General features: G+C 42.6%; 1 protein-coding gene across 3 annotated transcripts in view; it reads right to left on the reverse strand.

Moving 5' to 3' along the window:
• The window catches only part of LPP (LIM domain containing preferred translocation partner in lipoma), a gene marked incomplete at both ends in the record, with an annotated part of 204,569 nt that overhangs the window by 23,533 nt on the left and 159,984 nt on the right, over nucleotides 1-21,052 (reverse strand). For all 3 annotated transcript variants that reach the window (XM_084267544.1, XM_084267543.1, XM_084267542.1), the window contains one exon: nucleotides 19,270-19,439. In XM_084267544.1, the coding sequence (XP_084123670.1) occupies nucleotides 19,270-19,439 (170 nt within the window). The remainder of the gene's footprint in view (nucleotides 1-19,269; nucleotides 19,440-21,052) is intronic.

Consider the following 21,052-nt stretch of genomic DNA (forward strand, 5'->3'; position numbering starts at 1 on the left):
AGAGGTACCAGCAAGTCTCCACCACCACTCCCATGAGACATACATGCCAGACCAAGCATGTGGCTTGTAGCTGGATGAAGTTATCTGGGATCAATCCCACCACTGGCAAAACCATTTATTAGAAACCCAGTTGTTTCCAAATCAGATAAAAAGTGTGCTCTCTTAAAGAAATAGCACTAAACCCCACCCCCCAAGTTTCCTGTGTGTAAACATCAACAAAAACTAAATTGTTTAGTACATTTTGCAAAAGTAGAACCAGAATAAATGCTTTGCCTCCAACACATAAGGAACGTATTATTACCACATTGTCTTCAGTGATTATTCAAGCAATGCATTTAAACGTTCAGGGAGAAGAATGTTTGCTAAAATATTGTTATGTAACATGGGGAAAATGACTAATTCTGCCCTTGATCTTTTCATATTTTGCTCCAAGTAAGAGTCACTAGATCTTGTTCTCTGGTTGAAGCAGCAGCACAGCTGAATTCTGACCCGATTCCCCCAGTGGCTTTCACAGCAGGCCGATCCCATCCCCTGCAGCTGAGTTACTCCAGATATATTGAGCATAACTGGCTTCTGAATCAGTCCTTCAGGGCTGCACATTTCCAAAGACAGGTGGAATAAACAGCTCACATTTTTCCATGCTCCCTGCTGACAGAGGTCAGAGATCATTTACTTCCAGTTCCTCTTGACTTGCATGGAGTCTGGAGCCTTATGCACGCGCCAAGTGGGGCCAACGCCATTGAGCATAAGCATGCTTTACTAACTGCTGATTCACAGAGTACATCTGCCTCATGATCTCCTCCTCTCTCCTCACATACAGAGGTTATTGAAGATCTGTCCTGTGGGTATCCTTATTTACAGTTCACTTGGATCAGGAGTATACATAGAAGACAAATAGACCTGTCTGATCTTAGAGACATCAACTAGAAGCTGCCATTTTCCTAGCCTAGTCTAAAATAAAAACAAAAACAAAAAACCCAACCAAACAAAAAAAAAGAAATTTGGGGTTTATAAACTTCCAACAGCCTTTTTTAAGCTGTGACCTAAACCAACATGTACTGGAATGAAATCTGTCCCACATACACAGAATGAAGGTGACACTGATCCTGGGGGTGTTCTCAGTAGTGCTGGTAAAAAAAAAAAAATCTCATTCCTGACTTCCTCCTCCCCAAATGGAAACTTCCATGGGAAAGCTCACCCTGACACACTTCTCAGAAGCAGCTTTTCACCAGTGGGGAGAATGTAAGAAAAAAAAAATCTGTCCTTGGGGTTTTCTTTCAAAGCTTTTAGATTTCATCCTTCAAAACGTGTGATTACAATTTTTCCTTTCAGGGTCTAAGTGGGGTGAAAACAGCAATTCCCAACTATCTCCAGCTGAAATCCATTTCTTGTGCAACTGGGTAATGTCCCTAAGTCACTGGATAGGCAGTGATAGGCTTTAGCTCTCACAGGGCTGTGTTGCCCCATTGGGGATGCATCACATCTCAGGTATCTGCAGTTCTCATCAGGCTGGGATTATGTTTCTCTCCTTCCTATAACCTCCAAGCAGCAGTATAACACTATGCAGGATGAGGAGGACTATAGTAGACTGGGTCTTGTTTAGCTTTGATGTAAGAGGGAGGAGAGTTAATGAAATCCAGTGTTTGGTATTTACCAGATATTCCAAGGCCAGAATCCAGCTCCTCTGAGCCAACCATATAACATCCTCCCTCATTTCCTAAGGGCTTCCTCAGATCACAGTTCAAAGGCACTTGTGAAGCTCTGTCACTGGATTAACCTGTAGCAGTGAGATTTACCCCATCTGCCACAGAAGCCCTAATGTCACCTACTGAGCACCTGCCTCAGTGCTTCTGTTACTTTTAATTAACAGCAGCCAAAGTAAAATTATCAACACCATCCTCAGTGAGTCTGACTTGAATCTATGGCCCATCAGCAACAGCTAGGTCTGCTGTAAGCAGAGGAAAAGGCATCAACCTGCTAAGGGACAGCGAGTCAGAGAGCCCCGAGCCATACCAGAAAGTTTCAGAAGGCAAATAAGGCTCCTCCAGCTAGAGCATCAGGGCTTATTTTGCAATTAGGAAAGAGAAGATAAAGGGCCAAGTGACTTTCCTGCTGTTATGGGGCATTTGCAATAGAGTCCCTATAACTACATTTTGTTCCTAGCGGTACCAATCTACACAGTGCTGGGTTATTATGTAGTGTCTTGGACTGCTTGGCGGTAATAAGCATTCACCGAAAATGGACTGCTATTAGCCACTGGCAAAAGCTGATTATAATAGTGCCAGAACTGGAATATGTTTTCCACCCATTTACAAGAGGAGTAAAATAACAGGAGGGGAAAAAAAATAAAAATCACATTTGCCAGTGTTTGGAGCGTAGTGTGCTCTACATACAATTATTGAGAGAATGACAGGAAATTGACCCATTTACTCAGAAAAGTTCCTATCGTGTTCTGCACTATTTCATTTCATGCCCATTTGAGAACAAGTCATTTCTCTTCAGGGCAGAAGATAAATTGTCAGCTCGTACACACATCTCTTTTCATTGCCAGGCACAAGAATATCACAAAGAAACATTTCCCTGCCCTCTGCTTAATTCTCTTCTTCTTCATCTTCTCTAATAAATGGTGCTAACTATAAAAGTCAACGGACTGTAAATAAACTCAATTCTGTTCCTACCTTACCTTATGATTGATTTTTGGACATAATGTATTCCACCCACAAGGTCTCTTGTCTGATTCAACCGCTCTTCTCAGCACCAGAGAAAAATCAGATAACAACCTCGGTGGAATAGCTTTATGTAAAACCAGAAACAGTTGCCAGCTCCAGCTCTCCTAATGGCACATTGCAATACACGCTACATCGCATTACAGCCCGGCAGACAGGCTCTGTGTCAGTATCGAGAGCGTGCGGCCTGCGCTGGGAGCCTCCTGCGCAGGGCCTTCGCTGTGCTTTTAGGCAGAGGGGCTGCCAGCATTGCCACGAGAGACAAAGCCGCATCAAGTGGTGCTTCAGGAACAGTAGGGGTGTGTGTTACATGGTGTGAGGAAGCCTAGGCATCTTCCCTGCTCTGCCCTTGGAGTTAACCTTGCCATTTGGCCCAAGCGCTTCCCTAACTCAGTGTGCCTGACACAGGGCAAGAGCAGCATTTGCATTGCCGTAATAGATGGAAAACTCACACAAAAAGGAGACAGAGACCTGAAGGCAGTAAGGTCCACTGGAGGGGGCAGCACGTGCAGGTAAAAATAAAAAAGGACATCATGGAAATATCTCTGTCTGCATCCTGAGCTCTGGTTTGTAGAGATCCGAGCTTGCTGTTCCCTGCTTGCTGCTTTCAAGTGATGACACTCAGTCCTGGTTAATATCAAGGACATCAGTGAACACAGAATTAAATGGCATCCCTGATGGAAGTGCCAGCAGTCTGGGTCTGCAAGCAGAACACAGCTGTTTCCCGCGCTGTACGGCTGCAGAACTGCTAATGCAAGGATGAGGCTTGGGTACGGAACAGCCAGCATGGCAGTAATTTTGTACTCCCCAGCTCCAGCCATATCCTTCAAACACCCTTCCAGTCCTCAGCTGTGTGGTTCTGTCTTGGTTTTTTTATTTCTCTCCAGTTTGAGGTTTAAGTCAAAGCTTCCCAACAAACCTGAGTTTGTACCACCTTTCCTGCAGGTAGTGTGCTGACCAGCACACCTCAGCTTATCCTCTCAGCTCTTGCTCTGCAGGGTGTAACCTCCTCTTTTGTATGCCTGTAGTGCATGCAGTGCTAAATGTACTGCTCAATTGCTCTACGACTTCATACTCAATCTGATCACTTGACACAGTTCTTTCACCCGGATATTAGCTTTCCTGTGCTCCTCCATCCTGGAGCATCATTGCAAGGAGTGAATATTATCAATCCTCTGGAGCAGGAAATGAGCTGGGGAAGGGAGCACAAAGTCAGCACCAGCTTTAGTAGCTTCAGCACCTCAGTCCTAGACTGAGAGCAGCAAAATTCATGTTTTTCACAGAAAACAGTCACGGGAAATGTGATTCTGACCAGAGTTTCAACTATGAGAGAGCTATGCAGAATACGAACTTTGGAAGTGTCTTGTGAAGGAGACAGGAGCCTTTCTTCACAAACAAGCAGAACGTTCAGTGTTCTGCTAATTCATATTCAGACTATCCCCCCCACCCTTCCCAAACAACTGCTCCCCAGTTAGAGATAGGGATTAGCAAAGTAATAAAAGGAGGAGTTTCCAGGTCAAGAGTCATTTCACAATTTAAGTCAAAACCAAGTTGTTTGGGTCTGCTCTTTATCACAGGGAAATGTTGTTTGCTGCTGCTTAGTACAGTGCACAGTTGCCCCTGAAACCCAGGGTCTGCATGTGACCACAGGGAATGTGAAAGAGGAGGAGACAAAAAGAACAGCTCCCTGCCCCTCTCAGGGAGAGGCTTTTGTTGCTCTCCAGCTGACAGCATGGACCTTTGGACATGAGAGAAAGAAGAGCAGAGCATCACCTGCTTGGGAATAGGACTGCTGTTCCCCACCCCCGGCCTCCCCTCAAGGGCAGCCAGATTCACTCAACTCCACAGAAAAACACTGAAAGCATTAAGGGACACTTTTACCTTCCTGTCTTCATCAGCTGAGGAAAGAATTTCCTGTGGCTAATTACACATTTTAGCACCAAGATAGTGATTGTCCTCTAACTGCAAACATCTGCCTCCAGCCTGTGGTAGAGCCCAGCTCTGACCACAGGCACTGGGAAGCTGCAGGGTGGGATGGTGGTCCCTTACCTCCTGCCCAGGAATGTGGACACAGTTATGGGAATGTGAACCTTGCTGAAATGGGATTCAGCACCAGAGGTACCAGCTGCCAACTGTACAGCCTCCTATTGTGGTCCAGCCCTATCCAGTCCTCCTAGACACCTTCCCTGCCTGCTCAAAGCCCAGATGGGAGACCTTTGGATCTGCCAGCTTTGAGGAGCTGAGCTCTTCCCTTAAGGTTGGGCTCAAAGCCCACCAATCCACCTTTCTGTGGCAATTTTTCTGCTGATGGGATATGACTCTAGCTTTTATCAGGTAATTGCTTGCTGCTCATCCACAAGCCAGGCTCACTGGGCTCACTCTTGGTCTCTTAGAAGATAACAAAATTCTTCCTAACACTGAGAAAAAGAGAGGACTTTCCAAGCACATGCCCTGCTCCCTCTCCATTCTTCCTATTCCTCTGTTTATAAATGTTGAAGTATGAGCTAAACCTTCACTGCTGCCACAGCCCTGAAGTCACATTGACTCCCATACAAGTGTGAGAGCAGGAATGTGACTCATCCACCATCCGTGCAGGAGCAAACTGCCTTGCACACAAGGAAATTTGCCTCCCAACTCCTCCTCTCACTTCATACATCAATGCTCACCTTCAATCCATACATAAGCCAAAAGGGAAGAAAGGAAACATATACCTCCTTCTGGCAACACACACATGTATACACAGGCACAAATATTTTGGAGAAAAAGAAGAATCTGTAGATGGAGGGGTTAGTGCCAGATTTTAAAAATTATTAAACACTATGTACGAAGAAAACATAATGAGCTCCTATGGGATGAAGAAAAAATTACCCATGAATGAGGGGAAAACGGATAACCACTCCTGGGTTTGCCACTGGTGAATTATTTAATAATCACTCCCCAGCAGATGGAATATGTTTATCCACCCCATTGGAGCACATTTTGCAATTTATTTACACTGCTTTAAAATGTGATTATTCATTTAAAAAATAAACAAGGTATTCACAAGGGAAGAGGGAAGCAAACACAAGCTAAGGGGGGAAGCATCTTTTTAGTTTTTCAGCTAATTTTAGGGATTTTCCACTAAAATTCACGTGAATTCTCCTTACTTATCTTCAACATTAAAAACTGGAAATTGAAAACTCTGCTGATGCAGCCAGTTTAGATTCCTCACAAAATCAAGAGGGGCACTTTATGAGGTGGGGTCTATGCCTCTTATACTTTCATTAACCACATCGTCTTGGGCACCAGAAGTCTGACTCGGCTCCCAGTAACAGCAAAGAAAACACTCGAATTGGGAACAGTGGGAGCAGGCCCACACCTTAGACTAATTGGATTTACAGGATCAGGTCCCTTGTCTAATCTAGAGCGACTCTACACCCATGGCCCGCCAAAGAGCACTTAGCCTTGCCATTTAATTAGCTACTTATTGTACAACGCAAAGGGTGCCATTTAGCAAAGATTGAAAATGCAAAAGGTACCATTTAGCACCGTGTAAGTGCATGAGTACACCGCCTGCTCCGAAAATTAAAACAGCAATTGTGAGCAAAAAGCTTTCCCCATTCAACAGCAAAGTGTGCAACTGATAAATGCAGGGTGGTTTGGACAGACCTGAGGGAAAGTCCACGAGAGGGAGGAATAACTTCTCTGGCAAATGCCAAATAATTACAGACTGAATTTAGGCTTCTGTGCAAGTCTGTGTGTAGGTACCACTGTACATTGGTCATGGATATGTGAACAGATGCTTTTATGAGCCAGAAGCCACATGGGAGAGGAGAGGTCAAGCGACTGCACGGTGCAACACAAGTTTCTATACTTTGCCTACAACAAAACAAAAGATGACCCCCCAGCCCACAAACGCTGTCACCTCCCCGAAGAAAAGGCTAGTCACTATTTGTTAAACCTCTTCAAAGCTAGTTTTTCAATAATCCAGTCTGACTTCAAGACCAGTGAAGTTTATTTATAGATCTCAAACATGGGAGAGTTCAACAGAAAAACCATCAGCAGGTATTGGAGAGTCACCACTTTGGACATAACACTTTCAAGAGCAACTAACAAATAAGATTACTTAGTAATAAGAGTTTAAATCACACTGCCAAGAGTGGGCTAGCAACTGCTTTTGAAAATGTTTCTGCTTATCCAGATCCTGAAGATAATTTCTTTTTCATACCTTGATTCCCCTCCCCAGACTATAAAAATCTGCAACTGGTATGGATTAAAAAAAAAGCCAAACCATATTTTGTATAAGGTATCACTTCAAAAAAATAGAGATCCAAGAGACTGAAGTCCAATGCAGGTCTGGATGTCAATGCTTCACCAGCTAGGTAGTTCAGTAAAGGGCTACTCTAGAAATAAACTGGTCAAACAAACAGTATACATCTTTAAAATTAAAATGAACAACTAGAATACCATTACTTGAAGTGTTCAGACTGAGGAGAACAAATTGACGTGCCCTTCTTGCTAGAAAGGAGCTCAAAGCATAAGCAGGTCCTTTTGTGACCTGGGAGCACTCCACTTAACAAGAAAGCCAAACTGACCTCTAAAATCTCAGCATCCTGGAAGTGTAACAAGAAGTTCACCACATATTATTTCTGGTAAGACAGGTATCAGATTTTAAAAGTTACTTCCACCACAACAACCTAACACACGATTACGAACACAAGTACAGACAAGAGAGCAAAGTGCTCCCCCACCCCCTCCAGAGAACGCAAAATGGAAGTGTCAAATGCCTCATGTGGAGTTATGCACTCATTTATTTTAGAGACAGAAAGGATTAAATACATCTACATAAAGGAAAGAAAAAGTGTTTAAACAACAATAAAAAAAGATTTAGTGGTATTAATAAAGAACTCCCTTAAACCAGCATGTCACCATTAAAGTAATTAATAGGGCATGCAAGACACTTCAGCGGAAAGTGAGCAGTGCTCACATTAGAGCTTTTTAAGTTTTCACATGACCTCAAGACAGACTGTGGCATTTCTGTGCAAAAGTACCCACTAAAACAGAGATGGGGGCATTCAAGTCTATAAAAAAAGTGATTTTAAAATTTAACTTATATGGTCTAAGTCTAAAATGCAAAGGTTAAGGGAATATTAGAAGGGCAATAATTCTATCTGATTAAACTTTTATCCAAAGTGACAATAAAATGTTCAAAATGAATTAAGGATTTTATTAACAGATGCAGAAGCTCTATAAAAGAGTTTGAAATCTAAGTAGGAGAGGGGAGGTTTTATATGTTTTTTTTTTTTTTTTGTCTGGATGAAGGTGATATTGCTATAAAACTTTAATCTTACTGCCAGGCCACAGTGAAAGTAAACCTGTCGGAGGTAATAGAGCAAATCAGGACAGTTTTCTCTTCCTTCTCTATGATGCAAGAGCCTCTTTCCAGCATATAAGAATATGCACACATTGCACTGATACTGTAGGTAACATACACATGCAGACAGGTTATATGCTGGTTATTGACCTGGACTTATGCTGGTTGCAATAGTCCCAAGCTGGTAAGTACAGGCAAGTTATATGGATCACTCTGAACGGGTGCTGAATAAAAACTGGTGCTACACCTCCAGGGATACTTCAGAACATTTCAGCCTTTCCAAAATGAAATTAACCATTTCAGGACAGTTTCAGGTATTTTAGCCATCTACTTGTGTAATAAGAGGATCACACCAATTTCTGAGCCCTTGAGCAAACGTGTTTCACTGTATCACAGTGATTAAGCCAGCCATAAATTTGTGGAACGTGATAAAATACGAGACTTTGGTGAAAATTATTACTAAAAGATGGGCATATATATTACTTAGAGCAGAGCTCAGCACCATCAGGGCAGTTTAGGCTCCGCAGCATTTGCCAGGTGTGATTTAGGCCATCACCATTTTTTCCTTCGGCCTTGCTGCTCCTAAGTTTTGGCAACCTGGTTGCCTTGGTGATGGCTGCAGGGTCTGGGGCAGATTCACTGGAAGACATTGTGCAACGTGGCTTGGCTTTTCCAGGACCTCGAGCCTTTTGGACGACGGCAGGAGGCCCACAGTGTGCCCCAGTGGCTCTTTCACCACTCTGACCCATCAACCCAGCAGTGAATACAACCTGGTCCTCCATCTACCCATCCCATATAACATCCTCCACACAGGACTCTCTCACTCCCTACAAAGCCACATCATGTGCTACAGCTGCTCCTACTCACTGCTGCAGATCAAGCCCAAAAGGCAACTTCAGGGATGCCCATACCCTTCTTTTACCCTACGCTACCCATGACAAGCACAGCTCCAAAGAGGAGCAACCGACTGCAAACTGCCAGGGAGACTAGGATGTCAAACAAATATTTTTCTTTTCACAACAGAACATAAATATTTGGCAGCACATTTAGTTTAAGAAGTCTAAAAGTTACTCAAATAGAGTGGAGAACGTTGCTATGATGTTCATTTGCTTCCTAAAATATGACCAGTCACAGATGGCTTGCTGTAGGAAATATTAAATAAATTTTTAAAAGTGTTGTCTGGCTTGAACACAGATTGCATTTACACAGATACCTCTGTTGGTGGAACGCCAAGATGGTGTATTGGTTCAAACATGTTCTTAAATAAAAAAGTACATTGTCAGGAGCTAATGGAATACTCATACTTAAAATCTCAATCCCTGATAACATCTGAAAATTAATTTACATTTCAACACTTCCCCTCTCTCTCCCTTGCTGTATTTCCCTTCACAAGCAAGGGAGCGGGGGGAAATCCAGGTTTGGTCAGTAGCATTATTTGTTTAGATTTTCTGAGTAGTTTGAAAAAACAGCTAAGTAAAGAGCATTAGGTAACATAAGAATCTGAAAACAACAGAGGACCACTTAGTGCTAAGGAGTCAAACAGCAAGGATGTACATACAAGCCACAGCATGAACCTATCACATGTTACTAGATCAACTTCAGCAATAAAATGAAAATCAACGCAATACAAAGATCTCTTCCAATCCCCAGCATCTACAGGAACTCATTCCTACAGTGCCTGGAGACGCTTATCAAATCCTGCTTCATACCTGAAACCAATGATATTACAAGTATTCCTGGTTTGTCATGTCATCCATCTATCTGTCCTCCCTCAAGCTCCACTTCTGACAACAGCAAAAGCCTTTGGAACTGTGGGAACACAGCACGAAGTCTGTCACCAGTTTCTGATTCCCTGTACTTACTGCACGGCCTGAGAGGGCTGGGCAATAAGTTTGCTTGAAGAGTTACTGCATCAGGTTACTGTGAAAAACCCAGGTTGTGCTTCCATACCAAAAGTCTGTCAGGAAACAGCAGCCAGGGAAAAGCAGGGCAGCACAGTGCAGATCTGTCATGTGTTTTACACCATCCAGATACCCCACCAGCTCTACGCTCATCGATGCACATATGGATGGTCTCCACAAGGATGGGTACAGATACAGGGACTGCAGGTCTCACTGGCCACATGAACCAATGTGCTCTCTGCTCCTGCAGCCTACCAGTGCACAATCATCTCTTGTCCCCAAAAAGCACTACAGCACCAGAGTCAAGCTATAATCTGGTCTTCGTTCTGCCCAAAATACCCCAGTGGATGATTTACCTCTACTGTCAATATTGTACTTGGCCCACAGCTTTATAATCAATGCAGCTGAGAAATAAACATGCTGGCAAATTTGCTTTGACCCTCCATCAGTACCAAACACTCACCATACTCTTAGAATCAATACACTTTTTCTCCTGTCATCATTCACATGCCTGTTGTGCTTTCCTTAAATTGGCATGATTTTGTTTTTTTCTAACCAAGCTCAGTGGGGTTTGTGTGTGCACAATGGCGAGTTCAACAGTTTCCTCTACTGCAAACAAACATTGCATTGCATGCAGGCCAACCCATGGCCTGGAGTGAAGAAACACAGGCAGGACGCTAGAGGGAGGATCGACTCACAGGCTGAGCTTTTGCCAGAGCAAATTCCTTGGAATGTGGCTTTGCCAAGGAGACACTAAAATGGCACAGTGCAAAAGCCCACTCACCTCCCTGGCACACCGGCTTGCAAATCACTGTCCGGACCAAAGTAAAAGGGCACCTGGAATCAGAGAGCAAGTGAGATGACACTTTCTGTTCTCTGCAAGGCTGCTAAGGGGAAATCATACCTGCTGAATCCAAACACACCCCTCCCAGGACAAATTCAGCTCTGTTACGGACAGGTTATCACAGCCTGGCTGTGAGGCCTATGTGTTACCAGCAGCTCTTCTAGCATGGGATCAACAGTGCAAAATAATCAAAAGCATTTGCTAAAAATATTAACCCCATATTTACTTTAGTGAGTTCCAATTTTTTATCTCTGGACACTATGCAGCACTTGAACATCACTGCATTAAGGAGGACAGAGAAGCTCAATAATACATGTGTCTGATGGAAACACACACCTAAATTACAGGCCCTATTTCAAATAAATCACAGCCTTTCCAAAATACTTGTCTTGAACTGACAAATAACTACATGGGGTTACAAACAAGCAGTAAGACTTCATGGAAGGGAACACTATCATAGTACCTCCCACCCTCCTGGGTTTCCAATAGCCCTCACTCAGCTTTCAGCTGCTTATTCGTATTCATGCCCAGTCCCTAAACATCAGTGGTTTTAGGAGGGAAGAAAATAAAGAGAGAGCCTTTGCTGAAAGACCTTTGCAGGCTGTAACTGGTCAGAACATCAGGACATGAAAGGCCTGAGCTGCATGCTGAGACCGTATTTGTGGTCCTGGGCAGGTCACTCAAGCTCAGAAAGGGATGAGGCAGGGCTAGAAAAAGACGCCAAGTCTGCCCCTGCCCAGAGAAGGTTCAACTAGATCTTAACTGCTTTTTACAGACATTTGCCTCACCTGTCCAGAGAAGGCTTCCAGCCATGCTGTAAACAAACAGCATTTAATCCTCTCAGGGTCACTTCTCTACCTGCAATATGGAAGCAATGCCACTGCCTTCCCCCACTGCTGTTTACCAGGAAGGTTTTTAGAGCCAGAGACTTTGGACACACAAACACACAACAGAGAGAGTAATTACAGTGGGATCTCTATATGCTACTCAGGTATCAAAGGGTGATGACAGCAGCAAGTAGTTTGCTGAGAAGGTAGTGAAGTACAATTCAAAGAAGAGCAGAGGTGAATTCTACAAACACTAGATGTGGCCTGCCATCTAATTCCAGTCCACATTTGATCACAAATAAGGAAGATTTTCCCACTACTACAAAGATGCTGGGACATAAGACTTTGGTCTTTCCCTATAAGCTGTTTCTGCTAGCTTTCAAAGGCAGACAAGAGTTGAGCTACCTCCTAAGGAGAAATCTCAACACTTATTGCTAATAACAAGCCAATTTCATACTATAGTATGATCCATAAGCAGATCTATAACCAGGAGGAATAAAATCCACTGGTCCTGTAGAAATGGAGACTCTCTTCTTCCCAGGAATACACAGTTGGCCAGTGAAATTTATCCTGTGATAAGTTCACTGAACAGCAGCAGCTGATAATTCACAATATCATCTTATTTCAGTTATGCTAAGAATTCCCTACACAAAGATTCCCATGGTATAGTTTTTCTAGATTATACATGTCAAATCAATGTTCAGTTCATATAATCGAGTATGAAAAATGCCTCTAATTATAAAAGCATGAAGCAGAGACAAGTAGAAAATTCAAATTTTTAAGGCTACCAACACATGCAGGAGGAATGATCTGGATTCTGCCAAGCCATCATAGAAGCCTCAAGTAAGCCCAGGAATGGAGAAGTCTTGTTGTAAGGACACAGTCTTAAGGATGGACCACGTGAACTGATCCAGCCAACCCTAGCAAAACTTTAATCTACCAAGACATCACTAAGCTGGTTAATCAGCACCTCATGACCAATCTCCCAACACAGATGTATCTTTTAAGATACTGTCCAGCACTACAGCAACTTTTCAAAAAATATTCCCCTCATAACACTGGTATCATTGGTATAATCAAGTTGCTTCTATAACCTGTAGCTGATCTTCTAAAGCAACACCTCCACTCAGCTCTCTGGAAAGTCAATTAAACTAAGGTGGGGCATGACTTCCCTATGTACTTCTATGTCAATCAGGTGCATTCACAGCAGTCAACAATTTGAAGGGAAACAGCAACTTTAAGCTGAACAGAGAGTGAACTACACCTTAAATCCTATTAAGTTGTTTGGGCCAGTTAGCCTAGCACATCCTGCTGCACTGAGGAAAGAGTAATTTCATCCTCCTTAACCCACTATCAGACAAGTGTTCAGTCTTACTCAGAATCCTTGAGCAAGGTAAACCCTTGGCAGGACTCATGCTCTCATGTCTAAGAGCACTAGGAATTTTTCCTTCTACAGCTTTGGTTTGTAGATTTCTTGTCCTGTTCTTGTTGGAGAAGGAGATGAATTGGCCCCGTCCTCTTTGACATGATTCTCTGAGTCTCCACAGAGGAGTTCCTATATCACATAATTCATCATCTCATGGTATGCTTTCTCTCTCTATAATTCCAGTTTAGAAGGGAGGTTATTGACCTCTGTCCCTTCACAAAGCAATGTTTTCCTCCTGCCTAGTGACAAAGTAAGAGGCATGATCCAACCCCTGTAACAGCTGGTAGGCCACTGAAAACACAGATGCAGGCTTCAGGTCAGCTAAGTTCAGCATCTGTCTCAGTTTTGACAGAAGCTGCTTCATTGATATATTCTCACTCTCACATCTTTGTACCTCCTAGACTTGGACTCCTGGAAGCTCCAGGTGCAGCTTACGCAATAGCACCCCATCCTCCTCTATTTTTTGCCCCGATTGCAAAACACCATTTATCACTCAGAGTAGTAGCACTGAGCTTATGGCCACCACTCCTCCCACAGCTTCCATCTGTATTTTTTATATGAACTGTTGCTGGGTGGTATTAATAGAAAGGGCTGTTACACTTCAAGGGATTTATTAATTTTTTCATTACAAATGATGATCTGTCTACCAGGAATGACAGTTCTCCCTCACTGTGGTTTTTTTTTTTTTTTCCCCAAAACAATTACCAATAGGGCCTAGACTAGCAGAATTATCAAAGCTAGTGATCAACAGGACTAAAACATGTCTGTAAGCAAACAAAGACTCTGGACCCATTTCACATCTGCTCTGCTCACAGACCCCCTTTCACTGAGGGTAAGGAATATCCAGGGCAGGAGCCTGCTGCTGCCTGGTGCAGCTGAGCTGCATCTCTGCTGCAGCAAGATGAGACTTAATGCTTTTAGATCCACAGGTCACAGGTTCAGCTCCCTGCTGCCAATGACTCATACAGGAGCACCAAACTAAAACTAGCAACACCAGCTTTTTTTCTAGGAGAGGAATGAAGAGGAGCATTGATCTCAATGAAATATTTTGAGGGCAGAAAAATTCCACCACGTAAAGAGTGCGTGACTTCTCTTTAGTTTATTTTATATTTTTGTTCCAGTTGTCATTTTGAATTCAAACTCTTTGGAAAGCAGGCATAATAGTCTTAATGATCCCATTGAGCAGTTTAAATTCAAATTGTGGAGCACTCGCAATACCATGCTGGCAGCACTTTCCATAAATTACTCTCAAATTCAATACATTGCTTGACAAAAACAAGAATAAAAGACTTTTTACTTTAAAAAGAAGAAAACTTGTATCATAAAAAAAAAAATCTTTAAATTATAGTTTCTCTTTTCTGGTCCAATTTAAATTGTTACATGGTTGCTAAATTAGTGCTGTAATCTCTGCTTACAAATTGCAGAATTATTTTTAAAAATAGATGTAATTTTACTGCAGGGATCAACCTTACACTTTAAACTGTATGTGCTGGAGGTAGCTGCTCTGGAGCAGCTTTCAAACAACCACATTCACGTGCACACACGGGGTGAGGTTTACAATACCGGTCACACTGAAGCCGATAGCGGTTTTACCAGAGACTTCAATGAGCACAAATTGAGTTAACACTAACTTTTCAGAACGATTAGCAAATTTAAGATTTCCCAGGATGCTCCATGGCACCAGTGCCTCTAGCTCTACCATTTCCTAGAACATCAGCATTTCTCATCTTATCATCTAAACCATCTTCTCCCGCTGAACTACAGCCTCTGATGGGTCCAGATGTTGTAAGCTAGTAAGGCAGAAAAACCTTCAAGGTATGGGCTCTCTTCCTCACAAAACAAATAATTGGGAAAAAAGAAAACAAACGAGCATTACAATCCTTAGCTTAAAGCTGGGGAGCAGCAGTGATCAGAGCATGAATTACAGGCACAATTCCCCTTTCAATCACTTCCACAGCTCTAGTACTACGGAAAGATGAACCTCACCCGGCAAAATCCTTTTGAGTGATTTTTGGGGTAGGGCTTAAGGCCATGGCCTCAATACCTCACAGGAGAAACCAGCAAACTTCAATCCCTGGGTCTCCATAGGGCACTGCAGAGCATACACACCACCTTCCCCCACCCACTCTAGCTAAATGGGCAGATATCAGAACTTTGTTTCCTTCAGTCACTTTTACCACTTCTAGCCCAACCGCTTCTCTGAAACTCTCTTTCATCTGACCCTAACTATTTCTGCTTTTCTTGGTTAGTTATTTCTGTTTTCTTGTTCCCTTCCCCATCACACCATAGTCCTTCCCTCAGGGCCCAGCAGTGGGTCACATTGACTTGGACACAACAGAAAAAACCCTCAGAGGCCAGGAGCATGTGCAAGATCTTGCCACTTTCTGCATTAACTGCAGGTGCTCAGCCTCAGAGAGTTTATCTCCAACTGCCAACCACCAGGCTGCCAGGAAAGAGGATAAAGAATGGAGGAAAATTTCCACGTCCCAGAGAAAGTCATCAGGACATCAAAGAACATCCCATTCACAAAACAGCAGCATCGCTCCTGCCAGACCAGTGTGTCTGGTTAACCTTGTGTTCAGTCCTTATGATAATACGGTATTTGGAAAGCAGACAGCTGGCACTGCTCTAACATCTTGCTCTTCAATCTTTTATAACAACAGTTCCACTGATACTACTCTTAACCTTTTCTCTGCACTGAGCCCAGTGCTAAAATCTCTTCAACTACTTAGAGGAAGCAAACCAAATGTTTTTTGTCAGTAATTTGCCCTGTAAGGGCGGGGAAATGTATACCGATAACATACTGCAGACACAGCATTCATCACGTCTCCAGCAGTATGCTGGTTACACTGAAAACCCTATCGTGATGTTACTTGACTGTCAAAATGACTAGGAGACATCTGTCTCCTATTAACGCTTTATTTTTTACAGTTACTTTTAGTTCAGCAGTAGTGTCTTAATGGAGAAGACTGGTACCCTTTTAGAAGTGACATTAATAATGAAAGAATCCTTGGATGCAGAGCAAAACCAGCAAACACATTGGCAACAGAACCCCCTGCATTCATAAGATGTAACAGGAGACAACAGTGACCTGTTTTTGGGTGGGGGGATTTTTGTGTGAGAAATTAACTCTGGTACTCAAATTCCCATCAGGAAAAATATTTCCTAAGCAGGTGATTGATCTCCTCACATGTTAATTCAGAATTTGGGGAATTTAATCTTGATCGGGTCACTGAAATAAAATCAGAAACAAAACCCCAAAAAAACAACCCTTCTGCAGGCTATTTAGGCTTGGTATTGACTATTAATTAAATACAGCTCTTCACAGCAATCTTAATTATGGCCTCACTCCACCACAACTAAGAAGAGTCACATAATAAACTGTGAAGATTAGCCAATTCTAACTGTTGAAAACCATGTATTTTTATTTTTGCACATAGTTTTTATTCATGTATGGCCACAAGTCACACACACACAAAAATAAAAGAAAGAATTCGTTAATTTATATATCACAGCCAGGCAAATAATGCAGTTCATTTTCTTTAGACAAATGAATGAACTTGGCCTAATGGTTTCCATAATAGGTCAAGAGTTTTGGACCTGGGGGAACGGTGATGGGTGCTAGAAATCAGTGTGAATTAGGTAGTCCAGTAAATAAGCTTCATGGAATCACTCAGGTTTATACCAGCTGAGAATCTTGTTTTCTCAGCTGGCCACAGCCACAGTTTAGCTGTGCAATCTTGGGCTAGTCATGCAGGCTCCACCTTTCCTGGGAATTCAAGTTCACAGGAATACACGTCTGAGATCTTCAGTCCCATTGACTTTCTACAGAAAGAGAGCTCCAAGTGTCCAAGTTATTTTCTGATGATGGAACTTGGGGAAGCTCAAAAAAAAAGTCCACAAATCAGCAAAATCCTTAAGCACAGACTAGATTTTGGGCAGGTCATTAGCTGTCATTGACTTGAGTATGACCTCATCACACATTTGAAGGCGAAGGCAGTCAGAGTGTGCCTCAAGAATTTAAGGGCCCACAAACCAGTTTCAAGAACAACTTGCAAACCTAGCTTGGGCCCTCAGTGTACTTAGGCACTCAGCATCCTACTGAGGCCAACACAGACCTCATTTAACTGAAAAGCCAATGAGACATGTGCTCTGTGATACCAACGCCTCAGGCCTAAAGCCAATACCATGGCAGGTGCTAAGATCCCTTGTAGACCGGTTTTCAGCACAGCAGCTTTCTGAAGAATACTGAGAGTTAAGACTCCCAGCCCTTGTTTCTTCCACATTTAAGCTTTACTGTGTTCTTTGGTGGTATTTTTGGGTTTGTTTTTTTTAATTTGCTGGATCAGACCATCGGATTCACGCTTTCCATTTCCCACTCTCAGTACCAGCTGTCCAGCTACACGTACGTAGCCCTATCAGCATTGCCATCCTTTCCCTGCATGTGTGGCAGCAGATGGATCCAGACATGTTTTGGGTTAAGTCCATAACCAGGTTTTTGTGGACTGCATGGATAAACATTTAAAGGCCCCTTCTGGTTATATAAAAGCAAGCTATTAAACGTTTACTCTTTCCTCTGTACTCAGAGCTGCAAAGCCGTATCACAGAATGTACAAGCACAGATGCAACCAGGCAATTATCATTTCTTTATCCCTTAAATAGATAGAAGATAAATTTGAAAGAAAAGGAGGAACAGAATCCTTCTCCCTTTCCTTTTTTATCCTTTTATCTCCCAATGTAGGAAGTTTACTGAACCTTTGCCAACAATTCACTCAGGCTAATGAAGTGTAGAAGTAATAGGATTAAATAATCTTAAACCATTACTACAGTGGCTAATGCAGATGTTTTCCCAAACTAAAGCAGATGAGTGGTGAAGAATGCATGCTTGATTTAAAAAAAAAAAAGGAAAAGAAAGTACCAATCTGCAAGCCCATGAAGTCAATTCAAGCCTGAAGTCAATGAAATGTTGAATTCCAGTTACATAAAGTTGTTCCAATCATATTAAGAAGGCACCTTCCTAAAGTCTGCAGTGCTTTGTACACAGTCGAACTTGCCACAAAATTAACCTTAAATTTTTTTTTGTAGTGCAATCATTTTAGTGCAAACAAAAACGGAAAGGGTTTAACAGGTATATATACCATCAAAAGATCATTTTGTTTTTTAAAAGCCAATTAACAAGGCCTATCTCTCTCTGCCACTGTAAACAAGACAGAATCCTCCCTTTCCATATTCAATGTCTTAGAAATAACCCCACCACAAAATGCTCTGCAGAGCCAGCAGAATCGATGGGATATTGGTGGCATTTTCAGAAATACATATTACTGCTTTAATTATTGTTGGAATGCCAGAAACGGCAAGGAAAGCATCAATTTTTTTTCGGAAGTGCAAATCCAATTCTGGAGGGGTCTCAGGTCCAGTGTTTACAAAAAGAACTCTGAATTGGAGATTTAGAGAAAGATCTATCAACACTTGAAAAATGCTCTGGCGCTTTTCCTATTTTCATTACCAGGATTATCCCTATATAATGAACATTCAGGTGACAGCAAGGTAAAGGCCTCTGTGATGTTTCTTTAATTTGCAACTGGTTCCAACTAGCTCTTATAGAAGCCTCTTAAAGGATGCACCCCCCAGGCCAATTATTTATTGTTTGCTTGAAGAGCTTGCTGGAGGCATGAAATGAAATTTTAGGGTAAGGTAAACTTCAAAAGCTATCCAATCCAAAGACCTTTAGTTTAGTGGAAGAACTTCCATTAATATCATCAAGCAATGCAAAGGTCTTGATTTCAGATGTTTTGGTGTCATCTTACATCCCACCTCCTTAATCCTAAAGGACACCACAACCTATAATGTACTGGCAGTGGGTTTCACAATGCAGAAAGCATCTAAGAATACATTACCTCTTGAAAGTCTCTGCATAGTTTATTCCTTACAAAGCTGAAATAATCAAAAAAAGCATTTCTTTCCTCTGTTTTGGCCACTTCCTTTCAGAGATAGCTTAGACCAGGAAATTAAGTCAAACTGGGAACCTCTAAAGACCCAAGTTCTTCTGAAGACCATAGAACAAACAGTGCTCACAATACTGCCATTGGATTATCAGATTTTAACTGTAGGCAACTGTAGAGCAATGAAAGAAAACTGTGTTTCCAGTGTCTGTGCATTGAAATCAAGGTGCAGACAAGCAGAGGTACTTACAATATAGCAGGGTTCACAGTAGGCTTTCTTCTCCACTGCATAGAAAGGCTGTCCCCTCAGCTTGTTGTTGCACATCATGCAGGTGAAGCACTCCACGTGGAAGACCTGGTCCATGGCAGTGCAGCCGGTACCTTCCCCAACAACATTCTCCCCACAGCGGGCACAGCGACCTACCACCAAAGGGAAAAGACATAGGTCAGAGCAAGCTCCACATCTGAAGTGCTGACAAAGTCCCTCCACACACCTGTGCAACACAGTGGGTAAGGGGGGGCTCAGCACCTCAGTCAACAGAAGACAACTTGTTCCACTCTGGTAAAGTCCCAGTGCCACTGGAAGGCACTCTGGTGCTAGCTCACACAAAAAAGATGTCAAGAAACTTGAAACTGTCTCTCAAAACTGCACCAATACTACTGCTGCAAGGAGCCTAAGCCACAGGTGCAAACCATTCAGTTCCCATCTAACCCAGCTATATAGTCATCCTCATCCCCTCAGTTAGATGGGATAAACCTGTGTCTAGAGCTGTGTCTCCATGTGGATAGGTTTTGTGGTAGGCTGCTTGTAAAGCTGCCTGGTGGCAGTGCAACTGTTACAATGTGAAGAGTAGATTTCACTTGTACAGCTTAAACCAGTTCCCCAATGGAGACAATTATACTGGCAAAAGGATTTTGCTTTTTCTGCTTTTGCTGGTATAACAGGATCAATCCTTGGGCTCTTGCTAATGTGCTGATGCTGAGATGGTTGATATTTTACATGAGAAGTAGTAGCCAAAGACTGAGTGATTACAAAGAGTGCAATAGCATCTCTTACATGGAAAAATTACTTTTTTTCTCTTTGAAGATTAATATGGATGAAGATACTGTTTCTATTTAAAGCTCATAAACTATTCCTCAAGAAACTGATGTGTGGATACTTTACTCTTACTGTCCTTCAAGAAAGGTTTATCAGAAGCTACTTGTAAGGGCTCCAAGCAAAGACAAGCCCTGGGAGCTCTGTCTGTTTCTGAAAAAAGTCCCTAGTGCCACATACAGATACAGATCACACAAAATATCATACACATGCACATGTACAAAAGGCTTGCTGCCTTGTTCAGAATGTTGTTGAAATGTTTTGTGGCAGATAGATTTAAAGGGAAGACAAGATTTCAGAGAAAGAGGGTTTCCTAGATCATGGGAAAGACGTTTTCCTAGGGAAAACTGGTGCAGAGATGGTGGGAGAGGGTGGATAGAAGGCACACCTTTGCAATTTTCCTCTGCCATTCATTTAGTTCTATTAAATGGAGATGGCCCACACACACCTGATGTCCTTACCCAGCAATCAGTGTTGAAAGTAATTCATGCACAGAGTCATGGATGGTATTTAGGACAACTTCAGCCATCCTATGCAGGACAGCAGCCCCACTGTGGGCAACAGAGCAACTATGGTCTGGAACTTTCTCCCACTCAAAGCAGCACTTCTAGTTTGAGAATAACTGTGGTGTCCCCAGTCTTGGGACCCTGAACTTTTCCTTCAAGGCTCTATGGGTGGAGTGGTGTGGTCGCTGAGGGTAGGAAAGAGGGGAAGGGAAGTGAGAGTTGAGGTACAATCAGGAATGCAGGCTGAGTTCAAACTAGAATTACTCCTAAATACGTACACAGATATGTCCCTAATAACAGTTACATAATCCAGGAAAAACACGTTGTTCTCTCATACCACAGTCTGTGTTTATTGGCCTTTTCAAACAAATGCTGCAAAACTTCCTGCAAAACTCGGACACGCCTTGTCATCCCCACAGCAGGCTGCTGTC

The sequence above is a fragment of the Gallinula chloropus genome, assembly GCF_964237585.1.
Source record: "Gallinula chloropus genome assembly, chromosome: 8".
In the NCBI taxonomy this organism is placed as follows: domain Eukaryota; kingdom Metazoa; phylum Chordata; class Aves; order Gruiformes; family Rallidae; genus Gallinula; species Gallinula chloropus.